We start from the raw sequence: 14,708 nt of genomic DNA, 5'->3' as shown, positions 1-14,708 counted from the left end.
GAACCGAAGGTTTAACATTAAATGGATAAACTATGATTCGGTAGCTCCTTCTAATGAGTCTTCCCAACTCAGAGCAGAATTTGTTCCCAGAGCCCAGAACTGAGCTCTGTCTATGGGTGGGAATTATAAAGGCTCAGCTTGCAGCGTAAGAAGGGTTCAAGATTTGGGGAAGGATGAGACATTGTATATCTGGAAACACCAAAAACAAAAACAAGAAAAATCCCTCATTCCTAAAGAAAACTTCAGTCTTGCCCTCTAATCCTCAGCATCTTTGACCCATTCAGAAGTTGGACTCCCTTCACTCAAAACATAGCTTATTTCATGTGGCCATAATTAAATATTAGGGATGGGGGTAGATGAAAGAATTCTTTATTATCTGTAAAAATTGCATTATTTCCTGAAATGGAATTATAAGGATTGGCTTCTAGCTGTTGTTTGTCACTTTATTTTTATTTCATTTCTGTGAATTCATAAGCTACTTTTTCAGCTGGTCATAAATTTTGTGAGTGGATCTTAGATTGAATGGCCTCTCTGCAGAATGACTATACCAAATAAAAAGTACTTCAATAATATACTTTTATCTTTAGAGACTGCATTAGCACGTTTTTTGCCTGGGCGGTCTCCTATTTTCCAATCTTAGAAAGCCATTACTCTCATTCCTCAGACCCCACCCATGATTGTGAAACAGTTTGTAGTCAGAACATCCCCCCTAATCTGGTCTAGAGGTTTTGGAATCTTTGCACCACTGAAAATTGTTTTCTATTTTGTTCTGCGAATCTGGAACCACATCAGAAGTTCCTTGGGTGTTATTCAAGTCAAGATCGGTTTTAGAAAAGGTATTTGCTTGTAATCTGCCTGACACTTTTCCAGTTCACCCAGCATTCCCTTTTTATGTTGGCTTTTTGAAAATTCAAAGCTATTTTAGAGGCAGCAATTATTTGACATGGTAATGCATTCATTCTGATGACTGTGTGAAATTAGTTTTGAGGGCTGAAGTTACATGAATTTAATAGTGAAAGTTGCAAGGTACTTCTGCTGTGTAATTTATAAGAATTTTTCATCGGTTTGGGAAGTCTTACAAAAGCCATTGATCCAAACCAGTCAAGCTGAATGGTGGCCATTTGTGTGCCTTCTAAAATGTCTAAATGTCTAAAATGTATGCCCAAATCCTTAATTATAAGGAGATGTAGAAAGATCTCTAATTATAAGCTGGGAGACTGGGAGGTGTCTTAGCATATAAGAAGCCTATGAAAAAGTAAAAGGTACTTCTATATACCAAAGCACAGAATTTCAATTTTAGTTATTCTGAGTCATTGAAAAATGTGACCATCTGTATATCCTATAATATCACTACAGCCCTGATTCCAACTTGGAAATTGCTCCTTTCCAAGTTTCTGTAGATAATATATTCAAAATCTCTTACTGTTTTGAAACACTAGGACCTTTACTTGAAAATCTATTCCTACCTGTAACTTATTCCATATTTGAACATTGCTATGAGAAAAGTAATTTTATTATTACACTTATATCTGTGATTATAGCCCAATGCTGATCTAACACGTTATCACATTTTATGGAGAACAATTGTCCTTCACTCTCTCTTCCGAATTTTAAATATAATTTGACATAGCAAAGTCACGAAAAGAAAAAAATGACAACCCAACTAAAGACAAGGAGTAACTTTGGATTATTTTTAAGTGGCCAAAAAATTGCTATCTAACATTCATGTTTAAAGTATTGTAAACAGGAAGTTCCTTTGTGGTGCAACAGGTTAAGGATCCCGTATTGCTGCAGCTGTGCTGCAACTGCAGCTTAGGTTCAGTCCCTGGCCAGGGAACTTACATATGTGGCAGTTATGGCCAAAAATAGAAAAATAAATAAAAATAATATAAACGTTTGCCCAGTCACGGGTATGTGTTAGTAACCATATGTATTTCCTTTTTCGTCTTGGCAGAGCTGTCTCTATCTCAGTTGTCATGTCTTGTGCAACCAGATTTGAAAAAGCATTCGGGGGAGTTTCCATTGTGCTTCAGCAGGTTATGAACCCGACTGGTATCCATGAGGCTATAGGTTCAATCTCTGACCTCACTCAGTGGGTTAAGGAGCTGGCATTGCAGTGAGCTGTGGTGTAGGTAACAGATGGGGCTCAGAACCCGCATTGCTGTGGTAGGCCAGCAGCTGCAGCTCCAATTTGATCCCTAACCTGGGAACTTTCAAATGCTTCCAAAAGCTTTTGGAAACATCATCAAGCTATTAGTATTTGTCACTGATTGAGGTGACCACGGTACACAAACATCTAGAGTCCTGTGTCTCTGGTTCAAGGTCCAAATCTTTCACCATTGTTTTCTAATAGCTGTGTTTTGTTGTTGTTGTTGTTGTTGTTGTTTTACTATTAATATGCTCCAGAGACAAACCTAGCAATTGTGTTGCAAACAGCTCTCTTTCAAAGCCATATATCAGTTGCCACTCTAGTTGGATTTTAGCAACCCCAAATGGTCCTCTGATTAGGGAAAGGACTCAGATGGGCACATTCCCACACAGAAGATCAAAAGAAAGAAGCCATTCGCTCTTTACTGGTATCGAACATCCTTCCCTTGCATAACTTTCCCAAGGCTTAAAAAATGTAGCTAATTCCTTTTGCTCCACTTTGGAGCACATAAGAATAGGTAAAATATGGAAATATTTTGAAACTCAGAGTTTGACGGCAATGCCAGACACTGAATTCTACAAATAAGTTCAAAGAAATAATAGCTGTGTGAACAGATTATTATGGCCACTATAAATTAGCACTAGTCTCCAAAGTGTACTAAGGTACTATTCATTACATGGAAACAACATGGTGCCTGACCTTGGGGATCTAGTCTCAGACAATGTCTTTGAAGTCACTTCATTCTTGTTCTTACTTCAAGTATCTTAGACATGTGTCTTTATATAGTGTCCTTGAGGGTAGGGACCATATCTGAATTACTCCATGTGTTTCTTAATGCAGAGAATTCTGAAGATTGAAAGACACATATTCCGTGGAAAAAAAATACATACATCATAAATTTTAATTTTATAAGATACAGCATCTTTTTGTTTCTCTTCTACTGCTTTACTATTATAAAAGGATTACATGAATTCTCGCTCACTCTAAATATTTTTAAGTATATACAATAAAAACAAAAATATTTTTGTTTTTTATACTACACAGCCCCCCCTCAATTTTGACCCCCTTCTCCACTGGGGACTCTATTAGTAGTTTGGTACACAGCTCCCTTTTAAACATACACTGTTTTATTTTATTTTATTTGGCCATGCTGCATCATGTAAAGTTCCTAGGCCAGGCTTGAACCCAAGCCACAGCAGTGACAATGTTGGATCCTTAACCACTAGGCAACCAGGCAATTCCCACACACTCTTTAGTTTCATCCCATATAATTAAAACTATTAGGCTGTCAACATTTATGGTCACTGGATATATATGACATTGGGCTCAATTTAGAACTATCTTATTTCTCCATGAAAATTTATAAGGAACAGAAGCAGTTTATGAAATAAATTTTAATCTACAATATGAACACCCCTATTTTTTTTCCTTCTCAGTATTGCATTTTGGTTATACTTGGCTTAGACAGCCAACAAATTGAGTCTATGGTAGGTTGATGGTAGACTCAAGTCATCATTAAATGAATATCTGGTATTGAAAGTCTCCTCTCATCACTGTTTTTTTTTTTCTTTTCTTTTCTTCCCAAGTGGCATTGGCTATTTTCCTACATTTATTCCTAAGATATACTTTAGAATTTCTTTGTCATTAACCCCAGATCCTGCTGTGATTAAAACTGGGATAGCACTTTAATTCTTTTGCAAAGATTTGACATGTTATGTCTTTCCATTTATTCATATTTTCTTTTGTGTTATTAAACTTTTGATGCATTCTTTACTTTTGATGCATGTCCTATAGATCATCATTGAACTCGATGAAGTTGTTCTAGTATTGTAATAAACTCTTTTCTCTAATGTATTTCTTATCAATTATTGATAGAATATAGAAAAGCAATATAATTTTTAAATTAACTTTATATTATTTCATTTTTTTTTTACAATAGATTCCTTTGGGGTTTCAGGGCAAATAGTCATATAGCTACAAATAATTCTTCGGTAATCTCCTCTGACAAAATATTTCATAATATAGAAGCTTAACATTCCTGAAATGAATTGTATGTGCCAGTGATACAGAACATAGTACGGCTAGATATTTTTTTAAATGTTCCTAGACTCAATTTACGATCGTGTTTTGGGAGGATATTTTATATCTATATTTTGAAAAATCAAAATTGAAACAATGCTTTCCCTGGTTTGTCAGCTTTTAAAATTTCAATATCAGGGTAATGCTGGCTTGACAAGGGAATCAGTAAATTTCCTATCTCTGATTGTTTCCTGAAAAGTCATCTTCCAAGGAAACCAACTGAATTAAATGTCATTGGGCCAATCCCTGCGTGAGTGTGTAGGAGTCAATCTTAAGTAGCATAATGGTGGTCCTATAGGAGGTGTTGTTAGGCTGACCCATAGAAGCTGGAAGAGACCCAACCATCCCTTTTCCTTTCTCAGAGATTATCTTAATGACTTAAATAAAAATATATTATCCACCTTCCCACTGTGATCTGACAAAATATTGGCAGTACTCCCCAATGGAAGCTACCTGCTTCAGCAAATACACAGGAAATTTGTATTTTTGTGTGTCCCTTTTATGAATCATGTTCAAGATTGCTGTAAGCATCTAAACTAGCGTTATCCAATATTTGCAATGCAACATTAAATACAACCCTGAAATCACACAAGATGTTAAAATAAGTTTTAAAGAACTTATAACTGTTTTGCATTGGGATGGACCTTTTTCTATTTTTCCTGTAATTAGCATGCAGATCATCAGGCAATTGCAAAAGCCAGAACTGAAGATAATGCTATATAAACAAAATTGACCTTATTTTGGCTTCAGAACACTGGAATAATATTTTTTCAGGGTTGAATGTAATATTTATGCTTAAGTGTTTCCTTAAATAAACTTCCTTAAGAGTGTTCACTAATCTTGCTATAGGTAAATACAAACTGCCTCCAAAATGGACAAAACCTCCAGGAAAACATTGGTGCACCTCCCCAGCCTATCATATTTAGCACACATAATAGAAATTTACAACCTTGGGACCCGGAATATTAATCAGTGGTTAACTGCAAACTGAGCTGTAAATTATGATCCAGAGGGATTCCGCATCACAACCCACTGATTTCACTGGACTTCTTAAGAGTCACTTCATCTGAGGCCTGATCATGAAAAGCCAAACTTCCTGTAGTTCGAGAAAAGTAATTCATTTCTTTGGGGTTAGCAGGGTATAATTGGCTTTAAAACCATTAGTATTATATTTTTCCTCCAAATGGGAATAGTTTCAATGTTTTTATGGTTATAAAGTAGTGCACATTCATTGTAGTAAAATTAAAAAGTCAAGACCAAAAGTTACCAAGAATGCTTTTTAAGTCTCCTTTAATTCCATTACCCAGAGATCACTCTTAACCTTTTGGTGTGGATCGTTACACAGAATTTCTGTTCAAATAACTCGTCTAAAATGGTTCGTGCTTACTTGCAACATAACTAAAAATGCTTATTTTTGAAATCAATATCATGCTACTTTTTTCAAATATTCTATATTGTTGAAACTCTTTTCTTTGTATTCTTTTACATGCGATCAAAAAAATACATACCTAATCATTATACCTCCTCAATAGAATTTTTAAAAAATCAATATGAGCTAGTTTTGCTTTCACTAGTTATCAGTAATAAATAATGTGTCCATATTGACTGAAAATGTCCTACAATTGCCTTAATATGATGGAATTAAAGATTTGCTATTCATTGGCCCAGATTTTCTCTTTTCCCTACTTCTCAACCCTCCCCCCTCTCTTGGTTCCCACCTTGTTTTCACTGGTCTTTGCTGCTAACAACCTGAGTTATATTAAGCCAATGGTTAAAGCTGGCAGTTATAGGATTTCACCAGAGCAACTTGTTATATGCTGTACAGATAGACAATAACTATGGCCTCTTCGTTTGTATGTGTGTGTTTTGATATTCATAAAATATCTGTGAAAAGAATCCCAAAGAAACTGTAATACATGTCGGCCCTGGGGAGGGAATTGAGTGACCAGAGGTGGGGCACAGAGATGGGAAGAAAGCTTTCTACACATACTCTTTTATGCTTTGTAAATGTTCTAAACGATTTTAAGATAAAAACACATCTGCATAGGTACAGGCATTTATAAAATTATTAGTTTAATAGAGCATAAGCTGTTCCTCCAGATTCTGTAACTTATGAAGCACCCAGAGAAATGAAACCACTAATTGTAACAGTGTCAGCTTATGGGTGTGCAATGCAAAAATATTTTCTCTTTTCTTTGAAAATAGTTTTAGTTATCATTCTCTAAAAGGATGCTATGACAGGTTTAGCATACCGTGTTTGAATTGATGACTCAGCAAAGGCAAGTCAGCGTCTCTCTTTGTGGTAACATCTGGCCTAAACACACACACACACACACACACACACACACACACACACACACACACAGCAGTGTGGTAGAAAAACCATGTGAGACAACTCTTTAGTTGCTTTAGACATAGTTACCCTGAGGTGCTTGGGTTATGGGATGGAAATCCTGTGAAATTGGATTGTTATGATCATTATACAACTACAGATGTGATAAATTCATTTAATTTAAAAAAAGGAAAAAAATTTAAAAAAATAAAAGTAATTCACAAAGAGGAAAAGAAAAAAAGAAACGTGGCAGAAATTCTACTGTCAACCTTGGTCCTTTTTGAAAAATCGATTACATTGGTTCTCAGTCATGTCAATCATATTCATGCCCTTTGGGCAACATCTGCGTGATAGCGATGCTGTTCAGGTTTGTGAGGTAGTTATTCTGCTCTGTGCAGGACTCAAAGGTCCTTGATTTTGCCTGATTATTATTTTTTGTTTGCTCTTTATTTGCAGGTAGTGAAATCAAAGTTATCCAAAGAATATCATTTTATTAAAATAAAACGATCAAGAAATCACGTTGTGGGAAAATATTTCAGCAATCAAAGCAGACTACAACAACGACAACAAGACTCTGTAACAAATTTCCAATCACCCTATCATGTCAGAGGTCCGGTTAATCAGGTTTGCTCTGAAATCCTTCTCAGCAGGATATGTGCCAGTGAAAGACCTGCATAGACTCTGTGGAAGGACTGAACCTGGGATTGGAGACAAGCCACTCACCTGGACGATGGTCTAGAAGCCAAATCCTGTGCATCTTGTGTATTTTGGTTCCACCAGCCACGCTCAGGCACATCGGCACACATATAAACACCGAGGCACACTTAGCTTAAAAATATCACGCCACTTTTTTTTTTCCTAGAGCTTTAGCAAGTCAGAATGTGCACTTGGAAATCAGCTGGTTTCAAGATGAAGGACAGAGCTAGAAAAGAGTGACCTGAGTATAATCATAAACTAAAACCACCGTGGGCCAGGTATTACATTGTGATAAGAGGAATATAGACATTCGAGATGCAGAAAAAAGAAGATAATGCACTTGAGTCTTGGGTTATCTTTATCGGAGCCTTAATATTGAAAAGGGGAAAAAGCAATTCACATTCCACCTGTAAGCAGAGACTGTGCTTGTGCCCTTTGCCAGGAGAAAACGTGGCCTTGATGAGGGTTTAGACCTTGCGAATCTAATGCTTATGAAAACTGCTTCTTCCTATACTTTAAAAATCCTATGACTGAAGGGAAAAGAGCGAGAATGCTCTTCCATGGAATTTTAAGGGATTCTAAGAGAGAGAGAGAAAGTACAGTGGATTGGGAATCTGGAGTTTTCGTTGTAGCGGCTTGGGTTGCTGCCCTGGCACGGGTTAGACCCCTGGTCTGGGAACTTCCACATGCTGTGGGTATGGCCGAAAAAAAAAATGTGCTATTTTACATTTCAAACACCAATATATTTAATTTTGCACTCTTTGTATTTTTCATAAACATTCCCTCCTAGCCTGTCCAAGAACTTGGATGGGTAACTGCAGACTAAGTTAATTAAATATGTAATTTTAAAGTGAGAAACTAAATATGGTTCCTCATGGGTTACTTTATCATGTTTCATTGATGATATTACCTGAGAAACCTTTTGTTTGCTGTTAGCGCCCTGTATAATTTAAGATTGCAATTATATTTTATGTAAATATTTTGCAAAGGATTAAGCATTTGCAAGTACATAGGCATTTATTTCCATAAAGCATTTGTCTGTGTCCACAAATACTACTATGTTACTAGAAACTATTTTAATTTTCCTGAGCAAATGTATCTAATCCAAATTTAGCATAGACATAATTTTTTTTAATAACTGTGGCATACATGTAAAACATATCTAATCCTAGTATTGAGAACTTTCCCTTCTGTGTTTTAAGTTCAAAAAGGTAAATTTCTCCATTGTACAAATGCTTTGTTGTGAGAGGACATCTCACAGTTACAATGGCTTTTAAAGGATCATTTTTCTTTTGGGGAAAAAAAAAAGCTGGGAAGGTTAATTCCATACTTGGCTGAAATTACTAAATGTACAAATACCTCAACCTCAATTTCATCACCATACAGAGAAATAAAACTATTTTGATTGAAAAGTTCCTTAGTAGGAATATCCACCTCATCTAAATACTCTATTTTTATACATATTTTTATATGAAAGTAAACATGAATTTATATTTAATGGTCTTAAATTATATCTAAGCACAAATATCACTTGATATAAACAATACATATCTGTATCTGACATGGTAAATTTTTTAAAAGAATGGTACAGAATTAACTTTTTAAATAAATGACTTTTCTAATATCTTCAGCGATATGCAAGCATCATTCTTGGGTGTTCAGTGATTATTTAATGATAAAAAACATTGCTTCTCCAATTCATATAGCTTCTCCATCATGTTTTAATGTATTACATACTCTGTAACAGAATTTCAGTCAGTGGATGTTTCTTATGGTTTCCTGTCAACCGAACTGCAGTGCCTTTCTGACTGAGGCTAGCCTGGCATTTACTTCTTCGCCATTGAAATAATAATGGATTTTAGAAACAATTGTAGTAATGCTATTAATAAATGTCTTACTAGTAATAGTCCGTGTTCAGAGAGTATGTTTTATTTTCCTTTCTACTGGCGGTCTGACCATATAAACAGTGACCCCTTGGCAAGATATCATCCAGTGTGGTTTAGTGAAATAACCATATACTTCTTTCCAATCCTGATATTCTCTATATTTTGATCAAATGATCTCCCTGCTGTACAATGACCAAAATGTTTGAGCACAGTGCAGGGATGAGTTTTAGTTATAACAGAAGGCACTGCAATGCTAGGAATCATTTTAGTGACTCCATTGGAAAAAACTACATTTTAGTTACCTTGAGGAAATAGATGTGTGTGTACATGTGTGCACGTGTATTTGTGTGTGCTTGACAAGTTCATAACTTGAGTGAGAAAAGACAGAGTAAGCATTTTAACATATTTTTAGAAGTAGAAGTTAAAGGAAGTGAATTCTTTTTGGTAAGAATTGATCAGGATCCAATCTAAACTAAACTAAACTAGAGAAAACATTTATCATATTAAAAGTCAAGAATAATTGAATAAGCATTTCCAAGCATCACTGTTGACTGTGCGCATGTGTATGCATTTAAAGGCACAGTACACTATTTGCCAGCCATCCAACTAGGCAGAGTATCCCGCAGGGGCATATGCAAAAGAATATTCACCATCGGCTTTACACTTGGATCATTTAATCTTCTTCGTGTAATTGCCTCCGTGCTGCAGTCTTCTCTACAGAACAATTCCCACTTAGAAAGTGTTGGGGGAAAATGATCACTGATTTTTGCAATGGAAATAGTTCTGGTAAAGTTTATGAGGGGGACTAATGCTGTTCTGCAGCTGTAATGTCTTCTTTTAGCTCCATTTCACTAAAGGATTCCAAGAAGAAAGACAGAAACTGGTAAAAAATTATGTAACTCAATAAAAGTTATTTCAAAGCCCTAATGCTTTGGCACTGCTGGAAGGGGGCAAGGAGGAGTGTCTAAAGCAGTAATAAGTAAGAGCTTAGGGAGATGCTCAGGGTTAGGATCTTATTAAATATTATCTTATGGGCTCCTTAATTTGAGCAAATACTGAAAGAATCATCAGTATCCAAAATTTTTCTCTGTGAATTTTCATCTCATAAAAAGAAAGTCAAAGTGTCATCAAAATTAGTGGCGAGGATTATTGTATTTCAAATGAGCAAACATAACTTTGAGTAAGCTTATATGGGCTGATAACTTCAAAAACATATATCCAAGTACAAAATGATACTATGCTACAGCAGAATGTACCCCTTTGACTGGATCAAGGAGTCTTTGCCAATACTGCTGTACTTTAAAAAAAAAAAAAAAAAAAAAAACACGTATCCACATACTTTGATTGCTCTTGGAAACTAAGGCATTTTGATAGATCACTCAACTTAAGGAGATGAACCAGAAGTTGTCGGAAACCCCAAAGCCTCACTAAAGACAGCAGGGCACTAACAGTCCCTACAAACTAGATTTTGTATTTGGCACAGCTTCCAAGATTTCATACTGTCAAAGAGCCTTTTATCATGTTTTTATTGCTACGGTAACTGCTATTATCAACTTCCATATTTCTTTTATGGTTCAGTCACTTGTAGGCTGGAGAACTCATTTTTTTCTAACTGATTCAGACCGTGCAGTCCCTCCTAAAATCACGCTCCATTTGCTTTCTTTCTGTTCGTTGAAATATAAAGAGTTTGTTTTATAGCTCCATTAAACGGTAGACCATTATGCTTTAACACACTCAATACACAATCAAAATATTAATTCTTAAAACTTACGAGGAGTATTGACTAGTTGCAAGTCTACCTGCCATGTAAATAAAGAAAATGACTTAAACCCAACTAACAGTGAGAATAAAATGAAAGCAGCCACTTTTAAAGAAAACACCGTAAAAGGATGCCTATAGGTTCATCATGTTTAGATGGATTAGGTTTAGAATTTGATTTATGCTGACTGGCATTTTCTCCCAAGTCCATAGCACTCTCTGCAAAAAACTATTTTCACTTAGTTTTTTTTAAAGTCTTTTTTTCCAACTCTTTGTGTCATATATCTGGGGAAGAAACTTCATTTTAGATTAGAGTTAATATATCTAACCAAGTTATTTTCTTAGGAAATTTATGGGTGGCATCATATTATTATCTTTCTTACATGGAAAAGTCATTCCTATAAAAATCATTAAAATGTTTAGTTTGTTTTTTTAAAAAAGGCAAGGTAATTACAATTGATTATAGGTACGTCAGAATTCAGAAATAACATGGTGATGTGAGCATAAGGTGTATTCAACTGATTCTCAACTTTGTAGTGATTTTTCTTATGGTTGGCTGGTGAAATACATCAATTTGATGAAGCTTTTAGTGCTAGGCTAAATCATTTAATGGTAGTGGTATGTGATTAATTTATATGTTTTGTTCAATTTTACTCTCATTTTTTTAAATAATAAAATCTCTTCAAAATCTTTAGATTAAAATCTCAGTATACAGCATCAAGGGCAACATTTTTATTTTCTTTCATCTATAATTTCATATTTTATTTGTCTGTAATTTAATATTTTATTTGTCTATAATTCATATGCTTTTAAATTATGAATTTGGACATTAGAAAAAAATTTTTAAGAACATTAAAATAAGCCTATGTTGCGAGATATGCCTAGTCCTGTATCCACTAATCCCCACTTAGATATAAGAGGTTGTCCAGTCCTCTGTAGATCTTCTTACATTAATAGCTGAAGGTTTAGGATTCAGGGCTCTTGATATCCTTTGTGGTAAATACATGGAGGTGAGAGGATGGAACAAAATGCCAACACTGAAGCCAGTGTGGCTTAGGTTAACCCATTAGGCCCATCACCATCAGAACAGGCTAGAAAGTGGAGCTACAGCAGCAGCCTTCCCTCCAGGAGACGGCTTCTTCTCTCACACTGGGCTCCAGGATGGATGAAAAATTATGAGCACTTTCTCCAGCTGCCTTTGACAGACCCTAGATGTCTCTTCAAATCTCTTCTCAAAGTCCAAGTCACTTTGGAGGGATTCCCAAGGAAAAAATAAATAATAATTTTCGATCTTTATTGGACCAAAAATTGTAACTTAGATTAACTAAATAACAGCTGAATGTGCCCGTAATGAAACCTTCTTATTTACAATCAGGAAAAACAGAAAGTGATTGCCAACCACCAATATAAAATAATCCTCTCGAGAACTTGAAATAGCCATCCAATGGCTAATCGCTTGATTTTTTTTTTTTTTCCATGCCTGGGATCATTCACACCACTGCTTGTCCTTACCTTTGCCCTTGCAGTGGAACGTGTGCAGTCTTTTCCACATGCATTTAATAGGTAATACAAGATATATTTTAAAACATACATTTTTACTTTCTCTTCCTTGCCTAATTACATGTAACACGAAGCGTATGTTTTAATGGGCATGAGCTCTCCAGTTTTACAGTATCATAAAAAGAGTTTATGGGCCTTTTGTTAAAAATCGGTGCCTATGTCATTGGCAGGGCATGAAATTATTTGCAGCTACTTCTTCTACTCATAAGATAAAATTTGGTCTGAATTAAGAATCCCACAGGGGGAAATTGAAACAATGCCTTTGTAGCCTAAAATGAGGTTAGTCATCAAATGACACAGATTTGGGTTCACCAGTTTCCACCACATGTGCATACCTCCCGGGGAAAACCTGGTCTCTGTTCATACTTGTCTCTAAAGAGTCCCCATTTCAGTGTTCACATTAGTTATGCAAAATCAATGGCATGTTTTTAAAAGGGTGTGGATACAACCAGAGCACAAGCTATCCCTGCCAAGAACAGGAATCATTTCAATAGGATGGAGTTTCCAGGGCCATGTTATTGGTAAACAGCCGGAACTCTCCTGGCCTCTTACCTTGTAAATAAATTGATATCTTCCATGAATTATGTATGGATTCTGAGATGAGGCTGATACAGACAGTGTATCTCAGATTTCAATTTCCCAGAAGAGTGGGCCATTTCAAGTGGGTGATTGGCCTAAGTGGTGCTTTTCTCTTTCATGGGGTCACCATTTGTCTTTGAAGTACCTAGTTGCTGGAAGTCAATTTCTTTTCCAATGGAAGCCTCCCTGGGCATCCTCTTCCATAAACTGTTATCAATTACAGTGAAAATAAATGCCTGCCCTTCACCACTGAGTGCTGACTTGTCATGCTGCCTCTGCAGACATGAAAGCACAAACGAGGCGGCCAAAACCAAGCTTTCTCTGGTTTGTGTCTGGGCAGAGTGTGTGTCAAACATGAGGATTCAGCAATGGGAATTCTGGATTATTTTAAACAAAAGCTCGTACTGAAAAAAAAAATACACATACACACATATGGGTATAATATACCTGTCTTTGTGTGCATACACATATACACAAAATAAAATAGATAATAGGAAGGAATCAAATAATCTCATGTCCATTGCATTCATTTCTTTAAAACATTCCTCTTATTTTTGATTTATAGCCCTGTGTAAAACCTTTAGAATAACAGGTTCTCCATCTCTGGGGTTCAGCCAGGTGCTCGTCTGGACAAGTGGGGAATGTGGTTGGCGGCCTCTGCCAAGCAGAGCTGGGAGGGGATGCGAGGGGAGGTGTCTGGGAGATGCTTCTCTAGAGAGGTGACAAGCCACTGAGCTGCCAGAAACCATCAGAATGAGAAGATGCTAGAAATGGCTGGACTCCGTTAGGATGGTCATGAAAGAGGAGAAAAGAAAGAGGACCAGGCTCCTGGGTGCCCTGCTGACAATAAACACGGATCCCTAGGGCTCCCCGAGGGAATGACTATTTGTGGGGATGCCTGGCTGAGTGCTGCCTCTCTCCCTCCACCTTCCTCTCCACCTCACAGCTTTTTGAGTGGCTCTGATCTCACAGGGCTTTCCCACTGGCCAAGGCTGACGTGGACGAGGGGTGAGAAGTCGGCTTAATTGAATCCTGTGAGCTGTGGTGAGGGCACCGGTGCATGGAAGGCACTTGGCGGGATTCCAGTTGTACAGCTCATTAAGCTAAAATGGAACTGCCTCCCCAAGTCGAATTTTTACTCAGCCTCCACCTCCCCGACTGGAATAATTTCCCCTATTTGTCACCTCGGCTGTCCTTGTGTCCGCCTCTGCAGTTGTACTACCACATGATATAATAATTCTCTGTAATCCCCTATTTATACACCCCCAACCTGAGCTCCTTGAGGCCTGGGATTGACTTTTACTCAAGTTTCTACCACACAGTACCTAACACAGAGTTGGAGCTCAGTGTATATCATTCTCTCCTGTTCCTTTCTCTGTCCACTGCCTCTCGGCTTTGATGCAAGTACCTCTAGGAATCTTTCTCTGATTCCCCAAATACTGGTCAAAGGGGCCTTTCTTTGAACTTCCTCAGCACTCTTTGTTTTCCCATTCCCACCCCAATCTTTTTCTTTGTCTGCTTAATAATTTGGACCCACTGGAATGTCAACTCCATGCAGAAAGGACTGAGTGATTTATTTGTTTGGTTGTGCTTATTTATTTATGTTTCACTGTTTTATTGATGTACACTTTACATACCCTAAAATTCATTCATGTCGAAAATTCATTGT

General features: G+C 36.6%; 1 protein-coding gene and 1 long non-coding RNA gene across 16 annotated transcripts in view; one reads left to right on the top strand and one right to left on the bottom strand.

Annotated features, from left to right (window-relative positions):
• CPED1 (cadherin like and PC-esterase domain containing 1) overlaps positions 1 to 9,160 on the top strand; it is a 281,918-nt gene extending 272,758 nt beyond the window's left edge. For all 14 annotated transcript variants that reach the window (XM_021078989.2, XM_085006011.1, XM_021078990.2 and 11 more), the window contains one exon: positions 7,017 to 9,160. In XM_021078989.2, coding sequence (XP_020934648.2) covers positions 7,017 to 7,238 — 222 coding nt within the window. In that variant the 3' untranslated portion in view covers positions 7,239 to 9,160. The remainder of the gene's footprint in view (positions 1 to 7,016) is intronic.
• LOC146394974 (uncharacterized) overlaps positions 1 to 14,708 on the bottom strand; it is a 52,720-nt gene that overhangs the window by 20,627 nt on the left and 17,385 nt on the right. The gene's annotated exons all lie outside the window — the stretch shown is intronic.

The sequence above is a fragment of the Sus scrofa genome, chromosome 18 (assembly GCF_054392235.1).
Source record: "Sus scrofa isolate SSC_HxYL_T2T_F1_AM1 chromosome 18, Sscrofa_HxYL_maternal_Yorkshire_Landrace_v2.0, whole genome shotgun sequence".
Lineage (NCBI taxonomy): Eukaryota > Metazoa > Chordata > Mammalia > Artiodactyla > Suidae > Sus > Sus scrofa.
This window is presented reverse-complemented; position numbering and strand designations above follow the sequence as displayed.